This window comes from Ahaetulla prasina, chromosome 7 (assembly GCF_028640845.1).
Source record: "Ahaetulla prasina isolate Xishuangbanna chromosome 7, ASM2864084v1, whole genome shotgun sequence".
Taxonomy (NCBI): domain Eukaryota; kingdom Metazoa; phylum Chordata; class Lepidosauria; order Squamata; family Colubridae; genus Ahaetulla; species Ahaetulla prasina.
In genome coordinates, this window is record NC_080545.1 from 28376055 (window position 1) to 28402052 (window position 25998).

The window sequence follows — 25998 nt, forward strand, 5'->3', positions numbered from 1 at the left end:
ATTGAAATAAAAACATGAAAAACCTTTTTTGTCAGTCTGAAAAATAATTCATGCCTTAGGGATTGATTGAATGAAAATAAATTATAGTATATTTAAATAATGTTTCATCAGTGTTTCAGAACTAAGTCACACCTGTTATCCTTAAATTGTTTAAACCATTATATCTCATATGAGAAGAAACTTCTAAAAGTAGCTTTCAGACTTTCAAACTGAAGACAGGGAAGTTTTTCCTAGTCGTATTTTAATATTGTTTCAACATATTCTCCATATTGTTTCAAAATACCGTATTGAAAAGTTTAGTGCATGTGACTAACCTGGTCAAGTCTGAATTACTGAGTGCTCCACTAACATTCTTTTCTACATTTCAATACAGGTGTATTGTTTATTTAAGGAGATTTTTAAAATGTATGAATAGATAAATACAAAGATTGCTTTTTTTTGTTCTGTAAATACTAACGTATGAATAGTTCCTAGCTCAAATACAATAAGGAAGAGGTTTCAAGATAGTTTGTACATATTTTCCTTGATTATGATTGAATGGGTTTAAAGAGTTCAGTTAAAAACAAATTTTAAAATGTCTACGCGTGTGAAGATAGGTGCATAAAATGGCACAGGGCATAAGGAAGAGAGAGCAGATTTTTGCCTTTTTCTATGATGTGATAGAATTGCTCATCTCTGCCAGTTTTAGTAATAGATTTCACTGTAATTAATATGAGAGCATCTCTTGTCTATTTGAGTTAGAAGCAAGAAGAGTAGCCTGCATCCTTAAGCCACTATTCCACTTGCACAAGGGCAACATCTTTGTGATGAGTTTGAGCATCATGGAATGTCTAGGAATAGGTGCTGGAGGGGCAGAGCTCAAAGAAGTGGAAGTGCTTGACTGTGTCTGTGAGTCCTAAGAGGTAATCTCCTCCCTGACTCCGGGTATTCCTCCATAAACCCTTCTTTTCTCCATTCTTCTCTTTTTTTCTCTCTGAACACCACACTGAAACAAAAAACTATCCTAGGGAAGCAAAAAAAGTTACATAGGCTTCACCATAAATATCTCCTTGTAGCAAAAAAACAAAACAAAAAAAAACCCCTCTTCCTATAATAGTCTTATTACTATAATAGTCCTATTAAAAATATAAACCTTAGTACTATAGAAGCTTTTTGGAAGAATACTTTTGAACTTACATGAACTCAGGTTGCAAAACCAGTAACCACTGTCTCTATCACACTGGGGAACTTGTTCTTTTGTCTTTTGCCAAGGCATAGTTTCTTCAATCATGAAAATTGAGTTAGAATTAATTTGTGACTTTTTAATCATGATCATACCATGCCTGGAAAGAGTGACTGAGGCCATTTTGTTCTGCAGAGTTGGGGCTGGGTGGGGGAGCTTTGAGATGGCCTTCCCTCAGACACTTAAATATTTTTTTACAGATTTTTGCATGTACATCAGTTTCCCAGTAATGTAGGTTCTATTCCATTGATTCTAAATAGAATAGAATAGAATAGAATTTTTATTGGCCAAGTGTGATTGGACACACAAGGAATTTGTCTTGGTGCATATGCTCTAAGTGTACATAAAAGAAAAGATACGTTCATCAAGGTACAACATTTACAACACAATTGATGATCAATATATCAATGTAAATCATAAGGATTGCCAGCAACAAGTTATAGTCATACAGTCATAAGTGGAAAGAGATTGGTGATGGGAACTATGAAACGATTAATAGTAGTGCAGATTCAGTAAATAGTCTGACAGTGTTGAGGGAATTATTTGTTTAGCAGAGTGATGGCCTTCGGGAAAAAACTGTTCTTGTGTCTAGTTGTTCTGGTGTGCAGTGCTCTATAGCGTCGTTTTGAGGGTAGGAGTTGAAACAGTTTATGTCCAGGATGCGAGGGATCTGCAAATATTTTCACGGCCCTCTTCTTGATTCGTGCAGTATACAGGTCCTCAAAACTTTACCTTATTTATGTTTTGTGAGATTAAATGAAATTGAAGTTATTGTTCCACAGTCTCCTTTTTTCTTTAATACTTCTGTGTCCAACTACCTGGTTTACTAAGACCTTACAAACTGTACATGCATGTGGGCCAATTTCCGTAAGAATACATTTGCTTTTACACCCAGTTCAAGTTATTACTTCTTGCTTTTCAAAACCTACTAATTTGGATTCAAATATCAGCTGTAGCTTCTTCCCTTTAAAAAATGCCCTTGATATTTTTGTGTCAATTCTGGTATCCAACTCTGAAGTCCTTCGCATCATAAATATTGGACTGGAATTAGTAGTGGTGTTCAGGGGCTAACTCTAAACATTGTGGTTGTCAAACTGTATTAATTAGTTGTTTTTGTCTCTCTCATGATACAGGGTTTAGAGTTTTATATTATAATTATATTTCTAGACTACCCTAATATCTCCAGAGATGAAAAGCGGTTTAACAGTTTTAATTAATAAACATTGCTATCATTGGCCTATAATTCCTAAGATTATCTACATCTGTGCTTCATCTATTTCTCAATTAAAACCATAACTGCAACTTTGTCTCATATTCTTTTGTACTAAGTGATTTTTAGTTAGGGCTCTTAGAAATCGCTTTCAATAGATGAGTAAGCATGCATTCACATTTCTGTTGGAAATGTTTATAATGCACTAAATTATATCTGTTCTGGTGGAGTTTTAATTGGCTTTAAGCTTATTAAATGAGATGCTAAAGTATCTGACTTTTAAAAAAATAAAATTAGCTGGTGTTAACCTGGTCATATGTCAGAGGTGAATGTTGCTCATTAAAAATATTATTCCTGTGGAAAACATGCTTTCTGATCCATATACATGCTTTTTTCCTGAAATAATAATGCTTCTGAGCATTTCTTCAGGTTACATATCAATCTGACATATTGTCATTTGTACAATAAATAGGAAGAACAATGTCTGTTTTGAAAAGGAAGCAGAGTTTCAAGCTGAGAATGTTACTTATTACTGAGTGGGCTGTGTAGTCTTGAATGGCATATTTCTTTTAGGGGGTCCCCCCCAATTTATTAGCATTCTTGTGATCCATCACTTTGTATTTAATTTATAAATCCAGAGCTTAGAGATAATTGAAGAGTTATGATAGTCATTATCAAATATATGAAGAATTATCAAGAAGCTGGCGCATTCAGCAGGTTAAAAACTGCATGAATGCAAATTTGGTCAATTATTATGCTTAAAGCAATCTAATAGCAAAAGTCTAAAATGTCTTTAATAGATTGTGCCTTTTACTTGTTAGGTTGCTAGAATCAGTGTGTAATAAAGCTGCAATTTCTTGTTAAGCAATTATAAGTAAACAACCCTGCTTAAAAATACAGTGAAATTGTACTGAATCAAAGAGAAACCATATAGTCTACCATTCGTTGTGTTTGGTATCAACTTTGAGCTTCTGGGTATCTATCAGAAATTGGCTGGTGATGATTTATTGGGTAAGTGTGTGTAAATTTGTTTTTGTGTGTAACACATATGCTCCCACTTCTATTTTACTTCAGAATGTTTCTTCATCCTTTTTTTCTTTTTGTCATAATTTCTTTTATTTTAATTCTGTGTTTTTACTTTTTTTGTTGTTTTACAAAATATTTACATTTTGCAGTGAGCTAAGTGTTACATTATCATAAGTTATTAATTTCTGGTGGCTTCCTTCTAATACAAATAATGAAAGTAGACCACATGTCAGTCTTTGAAATATGGCTTATTTTGAACATTGCATGGATTAAAATGTATCCAGCTTCAGATGAAGTATGTATCATATGAGAGTTCTAGAATTATCCAAGCTAAACCCAGAACCATAAACTGAGTGTAAAATGAATGGATTTAAATACTCTGATCAGGATCCAGAGAAGCCAACATCCAAAAACAGATTGGACTAATTTGAAATTATGTAATTGAAACATGTAATAGAAGAGGTTTACCCATCACATTCCAACTAATCAGAACTGAAGAAGCTTCTTGGATGAGAAGCGAAACAATTTCAAAGAAAAAACAAAGAAAGAAAGTCCAGGTGCCTTTTGGAAAAGCACCTTTGCAATAGCTATGCCTGGATGATTGAGAATCTCTGTATATATTCCACCAATACTCTACAAAATGCTCAATGCAGTTTCCCAGTTACTAATCTGACTTTTTGGAAATTCCAAAGCAGTGGATAACAGTGAGGCAGCAACTGTGTCAGATTGAGAGGTGGGGAGGAGAGAGAGGCAATTGAACAAATTCCTTCCTGAGGAAGATAGTAGCAGAATACAATAAATAATTAGAATATTTAACCTCAAGGATAACTTTTGTGATCAGATCACAACTGGTCACCAAAATGATGAGGAGTCAATGGGACAGGATTTCTTTGGCAATGATTGGATAGTGTAATACCTTCCAAGGAAACTGAGGTAGGGCACATGTAAATTACAGTGAAAGTAAAAGCTTAAAAGGATAGCAGTAAAAGGCAAATGTGCAGTGAGAAATGCTATGGCAGGGGTCTCCAACCTTGGTCCCTTTAAGACTTGTGGACTTCCACTCCCAGAGTTCCTCAGCCAGCTTTGCTGGGGACACCTGGCCTATGGCACAGAAGTATTAAAAGTTTCAAGCTGGCTTCGGAGACTATCCAAGTACTGCAAGAAAGAATAGACAGTACTGCAAGGAAGAAGAAAGTAGCCCTTCCCTCTGTTTTAGGTGCAAAACCATTCAGTTTCTTCTTTGTCTAAAGTTAGGCCTTCCATATTTCCTGTGGTGGAAGTTGCTTCAACCACTTTGTCAATTAAAGTAGGGGTTCTCATAGTGAGAGTTACAAGCAAATTTGAGAGAGAATGCATTTGCTCCTATTCTTCTTGAATACAAGTTTTTCTCAAGTTGATGGCATCGGACCAGACTGTTCCTATTCTTTCCAAGATACAGCAGACAGGTTCTGGCACTGAGCCTGCATAAGCAGTGGGTTGCTACCAGTTCTCCCCAGTTCAGGAGAGCCGGTAGCAGAAATCTTGATATGAGAGCGAACTGGTTCGCTCCTAATGTCAGCTGGGCCCTCCCACCCACCCGTGCGCTATACCTACCTTTATTCCTTTGTTTTTAGCTCAGCTGTAAGGCACAGCAGACTGGATTTCCATGCCTCCGCTGTTTTTTTACTCAATGCGCTTGCACAAAATTCCAGTTTAGCACACGTGCAAGTAAAGAGAGCAGGCATGCAGCAACTGCACGCAAAGCACATGAGCAATGCAAACCGGTGGTAAAACTGGTTAGAACCCACCAATGGCTTGCATGTCCATTCTGGACTGCCTAAATTCTGCACCTCTTCTGCTTCCTGCAATAGGATAATGTACCCCTGGAACATGTTACTGAAAAGCGTTCTAGGTCAAGTATGTTGAGAGGCAATGTGATTTTGGGGGAAAACAAATTTGCAGGTACAACTTTACTATCATTAATTAAAACGATAAAACACCATATTCTAGGACAAAACAAATTAGTCTGCTAGCATGGGTCAATTCCTTACAGTTGTATACTTCTACAAGAAAAGTGGTTTTTTTAATGCTTGATGTACCATATAGCTACATCATTCAAAATGTTCCCATACTATTATTATATGTATCCACAAATGATGCAAATTTGGTATTTAACTGCAGAATCCAAAATTCAATAGATACTTTCCTAAAAGTGCATTACTTCTACACTAGAGAAACCCCATAGAGATTTTCTCAGTGGCTTTATTTTCAAGCTTAAAGCATGAATAGTAAAGTTAGTAGAATGTTCTGTTTTAGCAGCAGTCATTATCGTGGAGCAAATAGGAAATAATTCTTCTGTAAATCCAGGTCTCTATTCTTAAAGATTTTCTAGATAACACCAGCCTACTGTTTAATGTTTGGAAAGACTTTCATAGAATGGCAATTCTCACTGACCTTCCTGCATCATCAACTCTTGAGTACTGATTAAGCCTGCCTACCTAGAGGAAATGCATTAATCTAGCATTGAGGTTACACAAGTGTGAAAGCAGTCATTAGGTAGCCTCCCAGATGGAGATCTCCTGGCAGTACCAATCAAAGAGTATTGTGCAAGCTTTTTTCCCCCCTTGAGCTGTCGTTCCCCCACCCCCAGCTTTTCTGGCAGAGAAAAGTTCAAAGTTAAAGACAATGTTTTCTGTAGAGTTTGTTAAAAGTTCATGAACAAGGTAGTATCTGGAAGCAACTTAGATTGAAATCTGTGGGGGAAAAAGAGAAACACTACTTTAAAAAAAATTAGCTCAGAGCTGGTCATCTATGGATTACAATTAGCTTTCCAAGAATAACTGGTTTTTCACAAAGTAACTGTGTAACTCCATCAATAAGTCCTGGAAGCAACCATACAGATGTGAGATAATACTTATTTTTCCTCTAATGTTTGGAGGTTAGTAAAAAAACAATCTCAATTCAAAATTCCCTCAACTGGACTAAATTCCCTTTAGGCAGAAGGGCCTCTAATACCTTGGGGAACCTTAAGGCCTCATTATGTATATCAGCCTGAAAATGGTTCCCCTGCCATTCCAATGATATATTAGCATCTTGGGATATGCTTCCTCCAGTCCTCATTTAAAATGTAACTCCCAGATAGAAAATAATAATAATGTACAACTTAGATAGTAGGAATGAGATGAAGGAGTATTTCTTAGTGATTGGGTTTACTTGCATAGTAGAAATAGTAATAGGTGGAAGCAATGGGTGGAAACTAAGCAAGGAGAGAAGCAACTTAGAACTAAGGAGAAATTTCTTGACAGAACAATTAATTCTTGCCTCCAGAAGTTGTAAATGCTCCAACCCTGGAAGTTTTTAAGAAGAGATTAGATAACCATTTGTCTGAAGTGGTGTAGGATTTCCTGCCTAAGCAGGGGGTTGGACTAGAACAGCGGTTACCAACTGGCGGTCTGTGGACCACTGGTGGTCCACGAGAAATTTTTTTTGCATTTTTTTATATTGCACTAAATCAGGGGTATTGAAAATAAAAAAAGTACCCTGGGCCGGATATGTGCAATGAATGTTTGTGTTGCTGCAGAGAGTCTCCCCCTTCAAGATCTTTTTGTGTGGGTCGGAGGGGGTAGAAATTCAGACTTGGGGTCTGCTTCGGCCTCCTGGTGTGGGGCTTTGGGCAAAGGCTGGAGGGAAGTACCGCTGGTGGCAAGGAGCCGGAGGACATTGTCTCAGTGGGACTGCATCATGGCCTGGAACTGGCTGACCATCTCAACCCGCTGAGCCTCCAGGCATCAGTACCTGGCCTTGCACTCCTGCAGGTCTTCCCTCTGCTTGGAAAGCCTATGCTCCTAGTCCTCAGTGAGGTGCTTCTGCTGAGCCTCTTTCTTGGTCAGATCCAATTTGAACTGAGCCAGCTGTTTTGCCAACTCTTTCTCATGGTGGCTGCTTAGCTCCCTGTTTCCTGTTGGGGCCCTAAGGAGCCCGGGCAGGGAGATGAGGAATGGCTGGCAGGAGAAGGGTGAGTAGAGGCGCCCCTTGATGTGAGTGACATTGAGTTGGCCATGCCTACCCAGTCATATGACTATCTAGCCACGTCCACCGAGGTGGTCATTAGGCAGATCATATTAGTGGTCTGTGGGATTTAAAATTATGAAATCAGTGGTCCCTGAGGTCTGAAAGGTTGGGGATCCCTGGACTAGAAGACTTTCAAGGTCACTTCCAACTCTGTTATTCTATTCCAGTACCCAAAACACTTCAATTCTGCACATTAGTGTGGTTAAAAAAATGCAACACAGTGTTATAATCTTCTTCTCCCATGAATGTCCTTGCTTGCCATCTCAGTTTACTCTTGGTGGGTAACTCAAGGCATTTGCTCTTGTTTGTTAAGTTTTTATGTTAGAGGACTTTCTAATAGTCTTCTGAAAAGTAAGACACATGGTCTCCCTAATACAGTATCTTCTCATTTGAAAAACTTGCTAATAATTGATCTGGACTCAGTGAAAATGAGAAAAAAAAAGACTGTTAACATTTTACCAGCAAGTTATATAACAAATTCATATTTCAAATAGAAGTGTAAGTAAGACTGCATTGTGGCTTAAAAACATTTGGAATTACTTTTTTTTTTAGATTAAAGCAACAAATTCATATATTGTGCTATTTTTGCACATTTTAAAATTATATTTAAATCCTTCAATATTGTTTTCAAGTTAAAGGCTTTATTCATGAAACTTCCTAGTGAAAGTACATTTCATTTTTCAGAACTTTGTTTTAATGTTACAGAGTCTGCAATATTAATTCTCAGCCATGAATGTTAAAATATGTATTACGTTTCAATAGTAGTCTGTCTTCAAAAGTCCTATTAAATCCAGAATTACTAATCATACTATGGAGAACTGCAGAATGATTTTAAATATTCAGTGGTAAAATTTTGATCATTATATTGAAAACATCTAACATAGTATCCGTATGCCTTTTGGGGGCATTTGTTGAATGATAGAAGAATAGCTGCTGTCAGTTGACTTTTTTATTGATCAGATTGAAATATGTCTTACAAACAATTCAATCCTGAAAAGGTTTGGAGAGTTGGTTGTTTTTTCTCTCTAAAAATGTAAATGTCAGTGTTCAAAATCGCTCATTCTCAGATTACAGTCTGTCAAATTAGTTTCAGTTCATCATCAGTTTCTGGGTTAAATTATCATTTGTAGGTGTGAGCTTTGACAAAAATGTTCTTCTTTTGATCTCAATTATATGCCAGGACAACACCTGCAAGTTAAAACTGGGTGGGAAGCTGTTCAAAAGTCCTCTTCTCGCATCCAAAACCTGCATGGGAATGAAGGTCTAAGAAATCTGAGTGAAGCGTACCTAATTCCCAGAGAAACTCCACAAGATAATGCATTGTAGCGTGTTGAGCTGCTTATTTCTTTGATAAATCAAAATAATCTTCAGGAAATATGTGGACTTCTGCTATCATGTTTCCAGAAACTGGATAGGAACATAACTGTCACTTGGCACAACCCCAAAAATAAATTTCTTGGGGGTTTTTTCCTGATGCACCTGGACATATGTGGCAGGTCTGGTAGAATCAGCTAATTAACAACACAGGCTTAAACAGGCACCTCATCTGGCAATGCAGTTAGTTGCCTGATGGTGCTCAGCAGGATTTGGTAGTGCTTTTTATTTTTCTGTCCTAATGGTCTGCTGCCCACCTAATTTTGCCTTATTGTCAACTACTACTTACCGCAGCTTGAGGCCCTCCCAGGAGGCTAAATTATTATCAAAGGATTAGGGAGATGTAGCCTTGTAGCTCTGACATTTCTGATTACTTGTCTATGCCAGAACACTAATTAGCTGTGACTAATTAAGAAAAATGTTCCTGCCATAGAAAACCATTTAAAAGAACTGAGAAGTAGAAAGAAAGGTAGAAAGAAAGAAATTCAAAAGCTGAGCAGTGCTCAGATTTGCTGATACTCTTTACATTTTTACTGAGCTTTAACTCACCTTTAATTATGCCTAATTTTTTTAAGGCTGCCATAGACAATAAAAGAATATAAGAATCCGTCTGAGATTCTTTATTTAAGGGAGCAAAATAATTGACTCCTTTAACACGCTTTGTAGCATCAGGTTTTCCCTATAGAGCATGAAAGAGCAAATCTTGTAAATTTTCAAACATGTTAACAGTCTGTTGTGGGAGAAAGCAACCTCACACACATGCGTACGCGTGTACAGGCACAAAGCACAATTCACAGACACTGTTGGGAGCAGCTCCCTATTTTCTCACTAGAGCCTGTGCGAATTCCTCACAAACATTACTAAAATAAGCAGAGGAAGGGCAGCTGGTAGGCTTAATAGACTGCTTTGTCAGTAAGTCACTTATGAAATACATTTCCAATTCTTTGTAATATTCCATCTTTTATTATATACGTGAGTCTGCTTTAATGTATAAAATAATAACTCTGGAATTTTGCACCACACTTTGTAAAGATGAAACAATAAAAAATTAGTTTTCTTAGTATTTATTCTCTGCCAATCTTAGAAAAGAAAGTAAATATCAAATAAAATAATGTTATAATACTATATTAAACTATATTTTTAGAATTAAATACTTTATTTTTTAAAACTTTGTGAAAATTCAAGTCAAATTTTCATAAAGTGTCTCCAAATTCTTTTGATTATGTGTTTGTTCTGTATCGTAAAAGTAAGTTCATTTTTAATGAAAAAAATAATTTTTACTTGCTTAATAAATTACAACCCTAAAATACTTGTCCCCCTTACTTTTCAGAATTAGGATTTCAATATGCAATGCTAAGAGAATTCACACTACTCCGTTTATCATAATACTTTTTCCCCCTTGAACCTGGTGAATTAAAAGCATATGCACCAAGACAAATTCCTTGTGTGTCCAATCACACTTGGCCAATAAAAATTCTATTCTAAACTATAGTTTAAAGATTCTAATACCACTAATGTTCTCATGCCCCTGAATTAGAGTAATGGCTTGGTCTATTAATAACAGGATAACAAATTAATGGTCTTTAATTTGTTATCCTGTCAAAATAGATTATAGATTGAAACATTACCCTTAGGGTTTCAGGTCCATGTTAGCTGATCCAGATAAAACCTGTATTGTTTTTATATCTTGGCTTTCTTTACATTATTCAAGTTGGTCAAGTTAACACTTTTCTCTTAGTGAGCAATCATTCCTTTCATTATCCAATCAGTAGGTTACACTTTTAGAATGGGTCCCGCCATTTCATCTCTTTGACCTCTTCCAACGTTCCTATTTGTGAGGAGCAAGAATCCTCCCAAAAGCAATTTGGGGTAATTTGTGTAAATTAAAATATAGTTTGCATGCTGTTGAAGAAAAGAGAAAGAAAATTTGTTCAGTGAAATAGTTACATTTCCAAAACATTCTTGATGGTATTCTTTTCAAACAGCTTTGTCATGCATTGTATGACTGGAGATGTAAAATTTCATAACATTTGTTTAGCATTATAAAATGCATTTGAATCATGGAATAATTTTGTACACAATGCTGTAACATTATGGTTTTGCAGTACATGAATTTATTAATTTATTAATTGAATTTTACAAATAAATAAACAGGAAAACATTTTTAGAAATGAGTTTTTAATGAAGCACGTTGTCTTCTTTTTAAAAAAAAATAGCCACTATGACCAGAATGTTTGAGAGGGAAACATTCTTATATTATCATAATTTAGAATTGAACTGAAAGCGCTGTGTTTGTCTCCAGGGATAAGAACAAAAAGAGAATCATAATTACATATGCATTTTACTGTGGAATCTTTAAAAACAGTATACGTAAAAGTACCTTACGGAGATCAATAGAATGCATCCAGCTGCAACAGCTCTGAAAGTCTAGGTAAATCTGATAGAAAGTGTTAACTAGGCCTGCTGTCCTCTGTGTAGTAAAGAAAAATCAATAGGTTCTCTACCATTTGGATTGTCTTAGGTCATATGTTTTCTACCATGAAATGCCAGGCAAAAGCACCATTGAGGGTTTATTGATTTCCTCATGTACTGTAAATATATATACACTTAATCAGCAGGAGAAGCTCACAGTTTTTGCAGCCAACTATGCATTGCTAGTGCCTTTACTATGAACCCTGCATGTGTTAAGCTAGCTTTTTAAAAGTTTGCCACTATTCATGGCCAATAATTTTGCTCTGAAATCATAGATCAAATAAAAGGAGCTCTCCCCTGAAGCATCTTTTCAAAGCTTACTGAACATATGAACCAAATATTTAACACTTGTTACATTAAGAATCTATTAAGACATTTAAACAGTTCAACTTCATTTCTTCTGAGTGAAATTAAATGACCAGCTGCTGATTATGGCCAAAAGCGTAGCCACACTTTCGAGAAACAGGAGCATTGTAGTTGAGTAATTATGGAAGTATGCAGAAATTCAAGGCACTAAGAAAAAAGGGAGAGACAGAAAAAAATAAAATAAAAGCCGTCTGATTAATGTGGCCTCTTGTCAATTAGGAAAGTAGGGTTTGACCACTTGAAACTTGCAGGAATGGGGATCTCTGTCCCTCCAGATAGTCCTGACCTACAATTCCGATGCTCAATGCGCATCCCACTGCTTGTGTTGGCTGAAGCTGCTGGGGAGGTATAATTAGAAAATTTAGAAAGCTAACTCACATCTTACCACTTTGTATCCTAGAGCAGTGACTTCCAACAGACTACTGGTAGTAGTCGGTGGTATGGGCACTATAATAGATGTTTGTTTGTTTTTTGAAATACCCAAAATTTCACCAGTTCATCAAATGTTGCAAGGGTTTAGCATTCTTTATATGAGCCATACAATATACTCTTATGACCCTTTCAGTTAGGGCTCTGCAGACATTAGGTGAAAGAGTCATGTGTGCCATGTGCCCAGGTGTTGCATAGCCAACCAATGGCTTTAAATGATGCTCTTCAAACTTTTCAGTGAGAATATAATAATTTTAAAAGAAAAGATTGGGAACTGCTGCTAATAGGAAGTTGGTATACCTGGTTGGTATCCACAGTTGCAGCATGCAGTTATACTGCAACAGTTTTACAGGTCCTCACAACGGAAAAAGAGTTTGCCATAGACCAGGGGTCTCCAACCTTGTCAATTTTAAGACTTGTGGACTTCAACTCTCAGAATTCTTGAGAACTTTGCTGACAAGAATTCTGGGAGTGGAAGTCCACAAGTCTTAAAATTGACAAGGTTGGAGTCTCCTGCCATAGATCATGAAAGAGAATATAAACTTTGTTGCCCTGTCCAATTTTCTTAAACAAAATGCCATGCTATCTTTTTTATTAAAAAATAATAGCTTCTGTGTCTTAATTTATTATAATTCTATTGAGCTGCTTTTTGATTTCATAGTAATCAAAGAAGGGCAAGGAATTTACATAAGAAGGCAGCAAATGTCTTTTGGATATTCTGTGATTCCCTTAACTCCAATGGATTTAGTTGGTCAAGGGTGAAAATGATCCTGAAATATGTTAACAAATACACCTCTGGTCACAAACGCTTCTGACCATGACCAAATTGGCTTCCGACCAAAAAATTCACAAATTTTTTTTGGTGGCCAATTTCCCCTTCTGCACCATTTTTTTTTGTAAGCGCCAAATTTCCAAAATTAGGTTTGGGTCATGATCAAATCAGTTTGCGACCAAAGTTATGGAACAAATTATGGTCGTTTGACCAGAGGTTCTACTGTACCCACCCGTTATACAGTTGGGGAGGAGTTTCTTATCATAAAATAAATGAATATATTTTAGTGTTATTTGATAATGCAAACATGAGCTTGCTTTAAAAGATTAATATTAGTGACTTTATATTTTTAAGATAGCTATTTCAGACTCCATTGCTGGTGGAATGAGCTGTCTACTCTAAAGCGGGGAGCAATATCAATTTAAAAAGAACTAATCATTATAGTGATTTTCAACCAAAGTTGAAAAGCATTTCAGAAGAGGGCTAAAAGGAAATTATTCTAGGGTAACCCTGTTTATGAAGCACATGCAGGGTTAACATATGCCCTTGCCAATTTGGTATGGTCCTAGATTCTCCATTGGTAGTGGGGCTAATTTGAGAATCAGGTCCCAAATTCAGGGCTACTTTTGCTGCTTTGGATATATTTCTGATTTTTAAAATAGCACTTGCTATCTGGTAACTCAAGTGAATTTCTCCAGTGAGATCCTTTTTTGAAATAAAAAAAAATTAGATTAGATTGGAACACAAATTGTTGAGGAAAGGAGATGTGCAAAACAATGTTAGAAATTAGAACTCTTATTAAAGAACTTTGCATATCACAGCCTTCATGTTTAAGACCGTTGCCATGAATATTTAGGAAAATCTACTGCTGATATATATATTTGGAGTTTCAAGATTATGATAGATAGATAGATAGATAGATAGATAGATAGATAGATAGATAGATAGATAGATAGATAGATAGATAGATAGATAGATAGATAGATAGATAGATAGATAGATAGATAGAGATATAAATAGAGATAGATTGTAATGTATATAGATACATAAATTGTATATATATGGTTTCCACAATTTTGGCCACTACTGTGGCTTCAAGGCAAAATCTTTTTTGCCCCCACGATAGCTGCCGAGAAATAAATCCCATCCCCACCATTTCCTTTATTTCTGAAGTATTGCTATTGGCGGAAACCGTAATAACTTGATGGGGGGGGAGGCAGTGGAAATGTCAGGAACATGAGCAAATGGACAAGGCATTCCCCTCCATCTGGTTTTCTTTCTCCAACATTTTAGCCATCTGCCTTGAAAATCTAGAATGAAGCATGTGGATTTCATAACCGTGATGTAAATCATTTAGGAACTTCACATGATTGTTCTGTGTGGAATCAGCTGTCCCATTCATACAAGACACAACAGCCGTGCTCCTGTCCTGATACTAATGTAATGTAATTACAAACAAACAGAATAATTGTGTAAAATTAATTCTGACACAAATGCAGAGCTTTACAGATGTGATCTAGCATTGCACACTAACAGAAGCAGAATTGTTTTTAGCCAATATTCATTTCCAGTGCATTGATAGAGATTAGGAAACTATAAATTAGCCAATCTATGATAATTACTGGGGTAAATTTGCCATAATAGAAGATTGCATTCAGTTAATAGGCAGTTTCCCTGATAAAAGTCAAAATTTAAGAGAAAAGTCAAGGGGCTTAATAGGATGTTAATTTTGAACCACATGGATAATGAAGAACACTCAAATGAATATAGAGTCATTTGCTGTGTTATTTTATGTGTGGCCATCTGATATACTTGGATACAGATTCATCATAGTGATCCACCATATTCTATCATAAATGTAAATATTTAAGTATCAATCAAATATTCTGGGATAATCTTTCAAATTATATTTTCTTTTCATTTCAAGTCAGATTTGGAAGCATTTTTATCCATCCATGTTGCTTATGTTTGAAAACACTTAATTTTGCAAAGCACATAAATATATGAAAGAAACTTAAATGGTGAGTGATGATGAGATTTATGTATGTTATGAGATTTTCCATGTAATTATTTTGATCAGTCACATTCTCCTTAAGACATGATTACTGGAAATATACTGGGAGCAGAGATTTGTATAAATAGAAGCTTATTAAAAATATTCTATAACATGGCTGTTTTTTTTTTCGGGGATCACATATAATATAAAATTCTCTAAATACAGATTGTGCTACACAGTTTTTTACTTTTTCGCTGAATGATTCTAGCTTTGTCTGCTTAAATACCATTCTATTTTTCTTTCCTATCTACCCTGGATTAAATCCACCTTCTTGTTATAAAAAAAACATTTCAGGTTGTTTAAGTATGTTTTTAATTTCTGATTAGTGCTACATTTTTGTCCAGGAGTGAGGTGCTAAAAATATTCTAGCATCCAAAAAGGCAAAGCCTTGTATATATCAACTTAGTATTTAGGCATCGTCTATTTTAATCGGCAGGTATGTCAGAGGAATACGTAGCCTTCGTTATGTGTATATCTAATATCACTAATGAAATCTATTAGGATTTTTATAATAACAGCTCCTAATTATTCACTCACCTTTAAAATTGGGGGCTACTGTTGTATTGCTCTGTTAATTTTACCATTGCCGCTTTGTGCCCTAACATAGGACAAAAGTGCTGATCCATCTTAAACAAAGCTACCATTTCTTGCCTCCTCTTCATCAAAAAACACATTCTGTCAGTGGTGGTTGCCAGAAGAACCAACCTAAAGAAAAACTGTATGTGGTCCAGTGATTCAGAAATAGAAATATCGGAGCTGAATGGACTGCCGCTTTGTGTATTACTACATGTAGAGTTTTCATTCCAGGTAGCAAACAGCTGCATCTTTTAAAAAAAAAAAACAATAGGAAAGAAATAAAGAAGAGAGAGGGAGAGGGAGAAATCTGGAGAGCATGATTTCAAGAGACAAGTTATTACATCTAATTAATTGCTCTCCAAACATTAGAAAGAGTTGAGAGAAAAGAGGGAGATAAGGATTGTGAATATTGAACATATTTGTTTTGTATTTTCCAATAGTCAACAGAATAATGAAATTCCTTAACTACTTCTCTTTAACTTGCCTAAGAAGGCTCGGTATGTTGCTAAATCTCTTTTCACTAACACTGCCGAGAAACAACTTTAATCCTTGTTAGAAAATTGCCGAGTCTGCAGCTGACAAAGAGCTCATGCTTGTTCTATTGTTAATGTTCCCGGACCCTGAGAGTAGAGCCCTTTACAGCTGCGTGGATCCAGCCTGGCTCAGCTGTACTATTTAGGAGAGGAGGGTTTGTCAATTTCTATTGACAATAGAGAGAGTTTTTCAGGGCTTGTAGCAGTGCTGAACACAGTTGGGGATCAATGCCAGCCATTCAGCCTGCACCCTCTTTCATTGCTTTGGTTTGTTAATTCAAGACTAAAGGTCCTCCGAGGAGGTGTAGGATGTTTAAGACGGCTGATGAACTGAAAGCGTTTATGGCTCTGGCGTGGCAATTTCCATAGACGGTGGCAACTATTGGCACGGAGGGGGCTGTGTCCTTGTTGACCCTCTTGTTATTAAAAATGCACAAGTGCTGCGCTTCTCAATATTTCAACACTCTTTCATTGTCAATACCACCTTCTGAGCCCTTCAGCTTGTTACTTGCTCTAAAGATCTTCTTAGATTGGGTTTGAAAACTTCACCTTAAACACTAGATTAGACTGATGTTCTGTTTTCCGTGCTCCTGTTGATTTGTTGAACCTTCCCAGGGCTGAAAAGCAAGAAGCAGCTTGATGGGGAGATGGGCTGCTAATATGATTTACCAGTCTACAGTCATGCACAATAAGTGTGAATAAATACAGGGGTCTTGCAGAGTCAACCCTAGCCTTTCCTTTTTCCTCTCTTAAAAAAAAAAGAACTTCAAAAGAGATATTTCAAGGGAAAATGAAGTGAGTAATACATGCCCTTACAGGAGCTGACTGCACTGGCAAGAGAAGGAGAGATGGAACCCATTTTATTTTTAAATGGTTGGCTGCTGTCATGCGCCAGTGTGAAAAAATACAGAGAAGATACACATTCTGTTTTTATTTTATGTCGACCAAGGCATCCAAAAAATAATAATGCTACAGGCTTGACATCAGGGGGCATTATAATGCTTTTTTCAATTTTTTCCCCATCAGGCTGAAAAGAATGTGATTCTAATACAGGGGATGGAGACTGAAAAAAATGTACTCAAAGGTTTTTCCATGCCTGGAGGGTAATTTAAGGAAGTTTGATCTCTAGCAAATAGAATGCACTAATATTAAAAGACCTTTCCTTTAAAAAAAACACCCAAGATTGCTTGCTGCCTGTCAACATCTCTTCGACCTAATGAAGAAATTGCTTTGTTCATGTTGCAGGGGAGGCCAGTGCCCTTCTCTTTTTGTGTCTGCCCCCTTAGCTATTGTGATTTTAGAGGTCTTAGAAGGGGGTGATTTGGCTAAAATTAGGGAGGAGGGATGCAAAGGGCTGGTAAATTTCATCCAGAGTTTCCCCTTTCTTCATCTGTTTAATTTGAATAGCAATTATCCCAGTAAATATTGTTCTCTACAAGCTAGCATTATCAAGAGATGTGGGTCCTAGAATTATGAGAGGCATGAATAAGTAATTGGAACTTATTTTTGAACATTTTTCCTAACTAACGTAACTGAACTACGAAAGACACGATAAATGGAATGTGCAGCATGGTTTAAAGGTAATACAATGAAAGCGTTGGACAAAGCAATTAACTTTGTTTATTCTAGGAAGAATACTGTGTTCCCATAATAAATCCACAAATTTTGATCCAATATTAGTATATGAAAGATTCTTCCTAGAAAAAAACAAAGTTAATTGCTTTGTCCAACGCTTTCATTGTATTACCTTTAAACCATGCTGCACATCCCATTTATTGTGTCTTTCGTAGTTCAGTTCTGTTAGTTAGGAAAAATGTTCAAAAATAAGTTCCAACTACTTATTTTGAATGTCATATAAGAAATATGCAAATGCTATAATCTTTATCCATATTTTTGCTTAATAATATGCTAATGCATATTTACTGGGAATTCTGGGCAAATTTTGTGTGTGGGAGAACTATTTTTTGTTTTGCTGTCCCACAGGCAGTTATTTTATATTAATAAGTGAGAGATGTAAAATACTGCATAAAAACATTCTCCAGTATTAATATTGTATGATTAATATTAAAATAGTGTGCCGATTATTTAATTATTACAATTAAAACCTTTCATTTTGCATCTCATTATAAGCAGCCATGGACAACGAAGGAAAATGGTAAATTTCAACTAGACTAAATTAAAAGCTGCCAGTTTCCTTCTCCATATTTTTGGTGCCTTGCATATTTGGATGGAATAAAAGCTTGGCCCCATCTTTTTATGTGCATTTATTGGGTTGGGCTTCTGGTCTATTCATGCAACCCTATTAATTTCCTTTCATAGAATTACAAATTGAAGCACTTGTCACAGTAACTGTGGTTTGCTCATTTGTGCAAGAAGCACCACTTTGGCTCTTGACTAATTGTTTGATTCCCAGCCTCCTTTGCATAACTGGTGAGCTCCCCCTCCTCTACTAAGGGTCTTTCCATAGTGCTCAGCACCAAATCACGTGGGTACCTCTGAGGTTAATTTGCCTAAAAGTCTGGTTGATAAGAGAACAGATTGGACCTATCATATTGCATGTAACAATGAACAGATACAAAAGAACAAATGACAATTAAGAGATTTATCAGGTGAGTGTGAATTTATCACCACAAGTGAATTGACATAGATGCCATCTGTTAAGCTATATGATACGTTAATGTGCCTGACAGGATTCATTGAATGCCACCTGTTAGCCATGGGTTAAAATTCAGAATTACTTTATTTTTAAATATATATATTTAAAAACATATGAATAAGATTTCAGAAATATATTGTACGTGGTTATTATCATTTTAAAAGCTATTTAAGCATATTTTTACTCCAATGGTAGCATCAGAAGCAAATAAACTAGAAAAGAATTCTTATTTTGCATATGATCTAATTGCTTGATCACACCCCACAGCTGCTCCTTATCCTGATAATAAATATAGTTCCTCATGCTATTTTATTTTCTCATAGTTATACAGCTCTTCAACTTGATAATCTATTGAAATTAATAAAACTGACTATAGACTTGTGAAACATGACATTCTGCATAGGTTGTATTAATAGTATGGAAAGCAACAGAATATATGACTAATATTAATGTTTAAAACTGATGTAATTATGCTACCAATTAAAGCACCTGAAAAGAAAAGAGAATTTAGAGGTTTGATGTTTTATTCATGTCAGAAGCAACACAATTAAAATAAGGCATACTATATGACATAAAATTTAAGATACAAAATAAAAGATTAAAATATGCACAAATTAAACATCTTGCCCAGAAACTAGCAACATTAATTGTGTTCTGTTGTGCTGCCATGAGGTCATCAAATGTACACTGATCAGGGAACAAAGGGCAGGTATACATATGTGTTGTTGTCTGCATGTCACCACAATCACAAAGAGTAGAAGCAACAGGATAGCCCCATTTGTTCAGAGTGTCTCTAGATCTTGTACCCATGCACAATCTATTCAATGATTTCCATATTTCCCAGCTTTCATCAGATCGAAGTGCCAGCTTCTCCACTGGTTCCATCCAGCATTGGTTCTTTGTAGCTTTCCATAGATCCACTCTGCTTTCAAATTCTTCAAAGTCTTCCGTCAACCTAAGTTGGAGGTGATGGAAGAAGAGGTCCATGCTAGGCTGATTGGAAGTCATGCTAGAACTGACATTAGTACACAGTACACAGCAACATAGCCATTGACAAAGAAAAAGGATGACATAAGTTAAACTCTCTTTGCTTTCAGCCGAGGTCCCAAATCTCTTTACCTGGAATCATGCAGCCTTTCCTAAGTCTCAGTGTAGTAACTTCTGCTACGTAGCAACATCTTCAGTGACATCCTGTCAAATGGTTTGTCATCTGTGATATCTATTTTAAGACCTCATATTTAATACTAACTTGCCCCAGTTATTAATTATCCTTAAAATGTGTCTTTTGATGGCTTATAAAAGCTCATAAACATAAACTCAGATTTTCTGCTAGACATGACATGTATTCCTCATATACATCAAAGCTATGTAAACCTGGTAAAACAATTTTCCCTTACTCCAGGTCCTAAAGATGGGGAGGGGAATGTTGATGGGCACAATTATGAACAAGAGTAGGACTATGAAGACAACTACAGCAGTTGATTTTGAGAGGATTTCCTTTCCCTAATTAAATTTGCAGAGCTTACTTTTCCCCCCCATAACATCTACCTCCACCAACTGTTTCAATAGCTATTTCAGGGGAATGTGCATTTAATACTGTTTGATATCATTCCCCACCCCATTCCAGATCCATCAAAACCTAACCCTGCTGTCCTTTAGAAAAGCTTTAAAAACTTAGCTTTTCAAACACACCGGAGGCTAGGCCAATTTGTAATTTTGCTTGAGTGATGATGGGTGATTGGATTTTTTTATATATATATTTCCCAAGTGACTCAATATTTTAGCACTTAGCTTGTATCTGTATTATGTTTTCAATTCTATACACCACCTTGAGTCTTTTTGTTTGACTTGCATGTTATAAATCTGTTGCTATTATTATTTTCTGTTTACAGGAGGCAAAGGATAAAAAACTTGCACACAAATGGGATGCAACTTTGAACAGGTTTTTTTTTTTGCTAATGCATATCAAGACCAACTGAGGTCCAGTTAACCGATTTCCTAGCAACAACACTTGCTATTTTATTAACAGAAATTAAGGCATTATTGAATTCAAGTGCTGATTTGTAGCTATTTCTAAGTGCCCCATTTACCTCTTATTGTCAATTCTGTAAAATTGGACTGGATTTTTTTCCCCTTCTCTTTTTTTTTGCAGCAGTGGTACAACAGCTCCATGAAAGTCATATGTGTCTGGCTGGCTGATAGATTAGACCTCCAGCTTCATATCTACCAACTGAAGACTCTCATCAAAATAGTAAAGGTAAATATGAGTAGAATGAATGTGATTGCACTGCAGCATTAGAAACAGAAGCGACAGCAACAAATTATTCCTCTTATTATCAAAAACGTTAACACCTTGACAGGGAAGACTTTTTGTGGCATTTCTGGAATAGAGATATACAGGCAGGCCTCGAGTTAGGACTGATCGCTTAGTAACCATTTGAAGCTATGGCAGAATCTATAAAAGGTACTTATGACCTGGATTCGAAGTTCTGACAGCTTCCTTCCATGGTCCCATGGCTGCATTTTAGGTGCTGAGCAATTTGGCCTGCATTTTAGCCATTTGCAGCTGTAAATGCCTTTGCAAGAAACAGGCATTTCCTTCTGGTCTCCAGAAAAAGCTGTCCCATAGTGAGCAATGGGGTCGCTTAATGACCACTATGTTCATTTTACGACCACTGCATTCACTTTACAACCACCACAAAATTAGTCTTGATCATGTGATGACCCGCTTAGTGACCATCACAATTTACAACCTTAATTACGGGCTCGATTACAGTCATAAATCAAGGACTATCTCTAATGTAAACTTAGTGCATAGTGCCATTTTTTTCCAAGTCTCCAATTATTCTTAGCCAACCAATAAGAAGTCGTTTGAGGAACCAGCCTTGGCCCCCTAAGCTAAAATACTGCAGCACAGAAACTGACCTCAGAAGCCACTTAATGAATTATGTAACTGTATAGTTAAAAGATCAACAGAATTTCTTGAGCTATACAATAAGTGATAACGGCACATAGCATGAATGGAGGCTGATAGTGAGCAGATCCCAGTTTCCAGATAACATGAATGGCAAAACACTTTCGCCTGTAATTTCTGTCTGCACTGATATGGGAATAGAGGGGTGCAAGGGAATTTAAAATTGGTAGGAAAGTCTTGCATTATTTTATACTAAACTTTTATTCAATTTGATTTGGTGTATACAGATGTTTTACAGAGTAGTCATTGTCTTATATAGCAGTTGCTCTTAATCTTCAGTTTTGTTTTTGTTTGTTTTGCTACAGAAAACCTATCGAGACTTTCGGTTACAGGGTGTGCTGGAAGGAACCCTAAACAGTAAAACTTACAACACAGTTCATAGCCGTCTCACAGTCGAAGAAGCCACCGTTTCTGTATCCGATGGTAGTGGACTGCAAGGCATCACCATGAAAGACAGCGATGAAGAAGAAGGCTGATGTTTTATGTCTCTCCCAAGTATCTGTTTCATAACTTGTCCTCATGTTTGAATGTATGTTTTGCCTTAATGCCCTGGTACTACAATGTGAGCCCCTCCCATTGGAAGGAAAGAGAAAAGGGACTTCTGAAAACTAACATAAGAAGAGAGATGGTGAGGAGCAGTGCTCATGCCAAGGACATTCTGACATCAGTAGATTTTGCATCTTTTGCCATGTGGCTTTGCTTTGTACTGTGAGAATGCCAATAAGGAGTCAGAGCTCCCCTTGTGATTCATTTCCTTTTGTTTGTATTGTTGCAGTCTCTTGCCATCCCTTCAGTGCAGCATGCCCCTGTGCAGAATGCAAACTGCAGACATCACCCAACCCTTTCGGCAGCCGTTCTTAGAAATTCTTCCATTTTATTGTTCACAGCCAATACTGTGGCACTTCAGAAAGAGTGAAACCCCACCTGTATTTTCTATGGTTTGATGCTGCTGTGGTTTTGCTTTCTGAGGAAGTTGTATTTTTGCTCTTTCATTATGAGGTGAAACATTAAAAATCTTACTCTTGTATCTTAGTGTTTTGATTTGGCTACATTATAAGGGCAGGAGAATTTCAAGGACTCCTGGGAAAGTACACAGAAAACAAAATTTGAAGTGTTGCTTCTTCAAATCTTTGCCTCTTTTGCACAGTGGAAAAAAATATTGTCATGTTGTGGGGTGTCAGGAAGCTTGTCCTGGTTATTCTGTGTCTCTGTGGAAACATGCAAGCAATAAGAACTTTCTCTGTAACCCATATTTATATAAAACTCTGAAATTAAGAGATGATTGTCATATGTAAAATAATTTGACCTCCTGCGTAAAATCAAAATTTTACACTTGCTTGTGATTAGTGGCTTTATATAAAGAACTGTCTATAAGAAAATACATATTCATTTATAGGAATACAAAAATGGAAGTCTCCAAACAGAATATATGGGGGGGGGTGTCCGTCCGTATGTACATCTTCAAATCAAATTTATGCATTTCCCCCTATTGACAATTTGAATTGCTCCAAAGACATCAGGAACACTGCTGCTCAAAGAAGGGCTATGTGGAAAGGAGGGGAGGGAACATCACTTATGTTCCCATTGACCCTTAATTTAGTAGTGAAGTGTTTTACTCCAATGAATTCCTCGAACAATTCAGAATCTTGGTTGCTTAGACCAACCGTTCTTTGCAAAGGCAGGCCATGCAACTTCGCGGCTGTTGTGTAAGGACAAAGGACCGAAGAATTGAAAAGTAGCAAGCTTTCAAGCTGGTTTCATTTTGTTTTGTTTTTAAGCACTCGTGTAAACTATGCCAAACATGGGCAAACAAGATGCCCTTCAATAGGACCTGGCTACTTGTAAAAGTGGCACTCATTTCCCAAAGAAATTAAAATACATCTGTTTAGGAAGTGGATGGGACCCCAAGAAATACTCTGTACAGGCATACTGTCTGCAAAGACATCTCTTTTCCTTCCGTTTAGTTTTTCTATCTCCACACTTTCTTCTGAAATAAAATTTACTGTTCTCAGACATCCCCAGTAAAGGGAGGGGGGAGTATCTGCTCTAGGAAATAGTCATATCAATCGCATGATTCTTTTTGCTCTCTTCAGAGGCTCCACATCAAACTTGCATTTGTGTGTCGACAACAGGATAGAACACAGGTTAGAGACACAATCCTAATTTGCCTAAATTTTGCTCAGAATGTAGATGCTACTCTCAGGCAGGTTGGCTTTTTTTAGGAGCCAATGAGGATATATTAAAAGAAAAGAACATCCATAGAGGCTCACTAAACAACTTGATTAAAATTCTGATGTTCAACTTGGGGTTTTTTTAAGTTACAAATGCATAAACTGCTTAAATTAATTTGTAGTTTGCTTCAATCCCAGCAGGAAGCATTTCCATCCATGATAGTGACAGCATGTTTATATTTTGTGTATTTGTAAATCATACTTCTGGTTAATGTAGACACTCAACTCTACAATTCCTCTCTCCTGCTTTTTATTCCTTTTTTTTTTTAAAAAAAACCCTACGTATTCATTCAAATAGTGTGAGGCTCAAAAGACTTTAGTGTACTGGTGTAGAGAGGCACCATATGGATAATGGAAGTGGGCTCCCTGTGGAGGCTTCTGAATATACTTTGAATAAACCGTATGCCATTTCAAATGCAGTGGACTGAGCCTGGATCCTGCCCTCATTCACTTACAAAAAAGGCTTAAAACATACATGGATTTTATTTCTTGCAACCTCAGGATAGTATTACACCAGCTAGAAGATCTGTTTGAATTTTCCATCCATTTCAGAATAGTCCCTTCTGTTCTATGATCAAGCATAACAATATAATTTATTTTAGATGTTTTAACTACCTTTATTTCTTTTAATAAATAATTCAAGGTGGCAAACATACTATTTTCTCCACAACAACAATCCTGTGAGATGAGTTGGCTTGAGAGAATGACTGATCTACGGTCACTGGCTTTCATGCCTAAGGGAGGGACTAGAACGCACAGTCTCCTGGTTTCTAGCCTGGTGCCTTAACCCCTAAACCAAACTGACTCTATGCTAATCAGCTAATGCACAGGTTTCAAACTTGTGGCATCATGCCTTGTGTGATATATTGTAATGTTTTTCCCCTTTGCAGAGCTGGGGTGGGCGTGGCCTGCGTGTCACACATCCGGCCTGCGGGCCGCCAGTTTAATACCCCTGATTAATGGATCTAAAACTTGCAAATGTATTTTTACAAGGAGTTCCAAGTCGCCGTCTCATCTGCAGAAATATTTTGTTTTTCAACCAATAATTAATTTTTTTAAAGTTCATATTTCCTGATAGCTTTAAAGCAGAGGTATCCAATCTTGCCAACATTAAATCTTGTGGATTCAACTTCCAGAATTGTCCAGCCAGCATAGCTGGTTGGAGAATTCGGGGGGGGGGGGTTTGAACTCTACAAATCTTAACATTGCCAAGGTTGGACAACCCTGCTTTAAACTATGAGAGAGGCTCTGCCTCTACATCCAAGGTAAGCTTCAAGATACTGTCAACATCACTGTTGTGCAACAAGGGAAGAATTTCTATTCAAGGAAGGCAAAACCACCGAACTACTTTTGTGCCACGTTTCTAGAGTCAATCTCACCATCCCCTATGCAGTATTGAAATATATTTTCCCAGATAGTTGACTGCTTTATATTATCTCTACTACCAATGGGGCACATAAGACAGCAGTAAGAACTAAAATATATAAGAATTTTATTATCCAACTGACAAAGTAGACTAAAGTGGGCGGTCTGGGTGTGCGAAGTGGGTGATTCATAATCGAAAAGTGGAAAGTCTAGTGGCCAAGCACAACTCCCACGGGGGCACAATTCAGAGCATGAGCAACCCCTGTGTTCTAGGAGGGATTTCTGAGTTTGGACAAGAAAGCTCTTAACACTTCCCCCACCAACCAGCATAAACTATTACAAATGCCTGAGGGTAGAGACCACCTAGACAGACAATAGACAGCCCTTTGCTGTCCATTTACATTTATAAATTGGGAAGGAATGAGAGAGGGCTATGCACATGTTTTTTTCCATAGTTCCTTGTCCTACTTCAGTATTGATTCAATTTTTATCCCACCTTTATTATTTTTAAATGTGAGGTGAGTTGGGCTGAGAGAGAATGGCCCAAAGCCACCCAGCTGCCTTTCATAGCTAACATGGAATTAGAACTCACAGTTTCCCTGTTTCTAACCTGCTGCCTTAACCCGTAGACCAGGGCTCTCCAACCCTGGCAACTTGAAGCCTGGCGAACTTCAACTCCCAGAATT

General features: G+C 36.8%; 1 protein-coding gene across 7 annotated transcripts in view; it reads left to right on the forward strand.

Annotated features, from left to right (window-relative positions):
* Positions 1 to 22654, forward strand: part of CADPS2 (calcium dependent secretion activator 2) — a 374092-nt gene extending 351438 nt beyond the window's left edge. For 6 of the 7 annotated variants that reach the window (XM_058189612.1, XM_058189605.1, XM_058189607.1 and 3 more), the window contains 2 exons: positions 20895 to 20999; positions 22022 to 22654. In XM_058189612.1, the coding sequence (XP_058045595.1) occupies positions 20895 to 20999; positions 22022 to 22192 (276 nt within the window). In that variant the 3' untranslated portion in view covers positions 22193 to 22654. The remainder of the gene's footprint in view (positions 1 to 20894; positions 21000 to 22021) is intronic. The other variant, XM_058189606.1, reaches the window with a different exon arrangement.
* The last annotated feature ends 3344 nt before the right edge of the window (positions 22655 to 25998 follow it).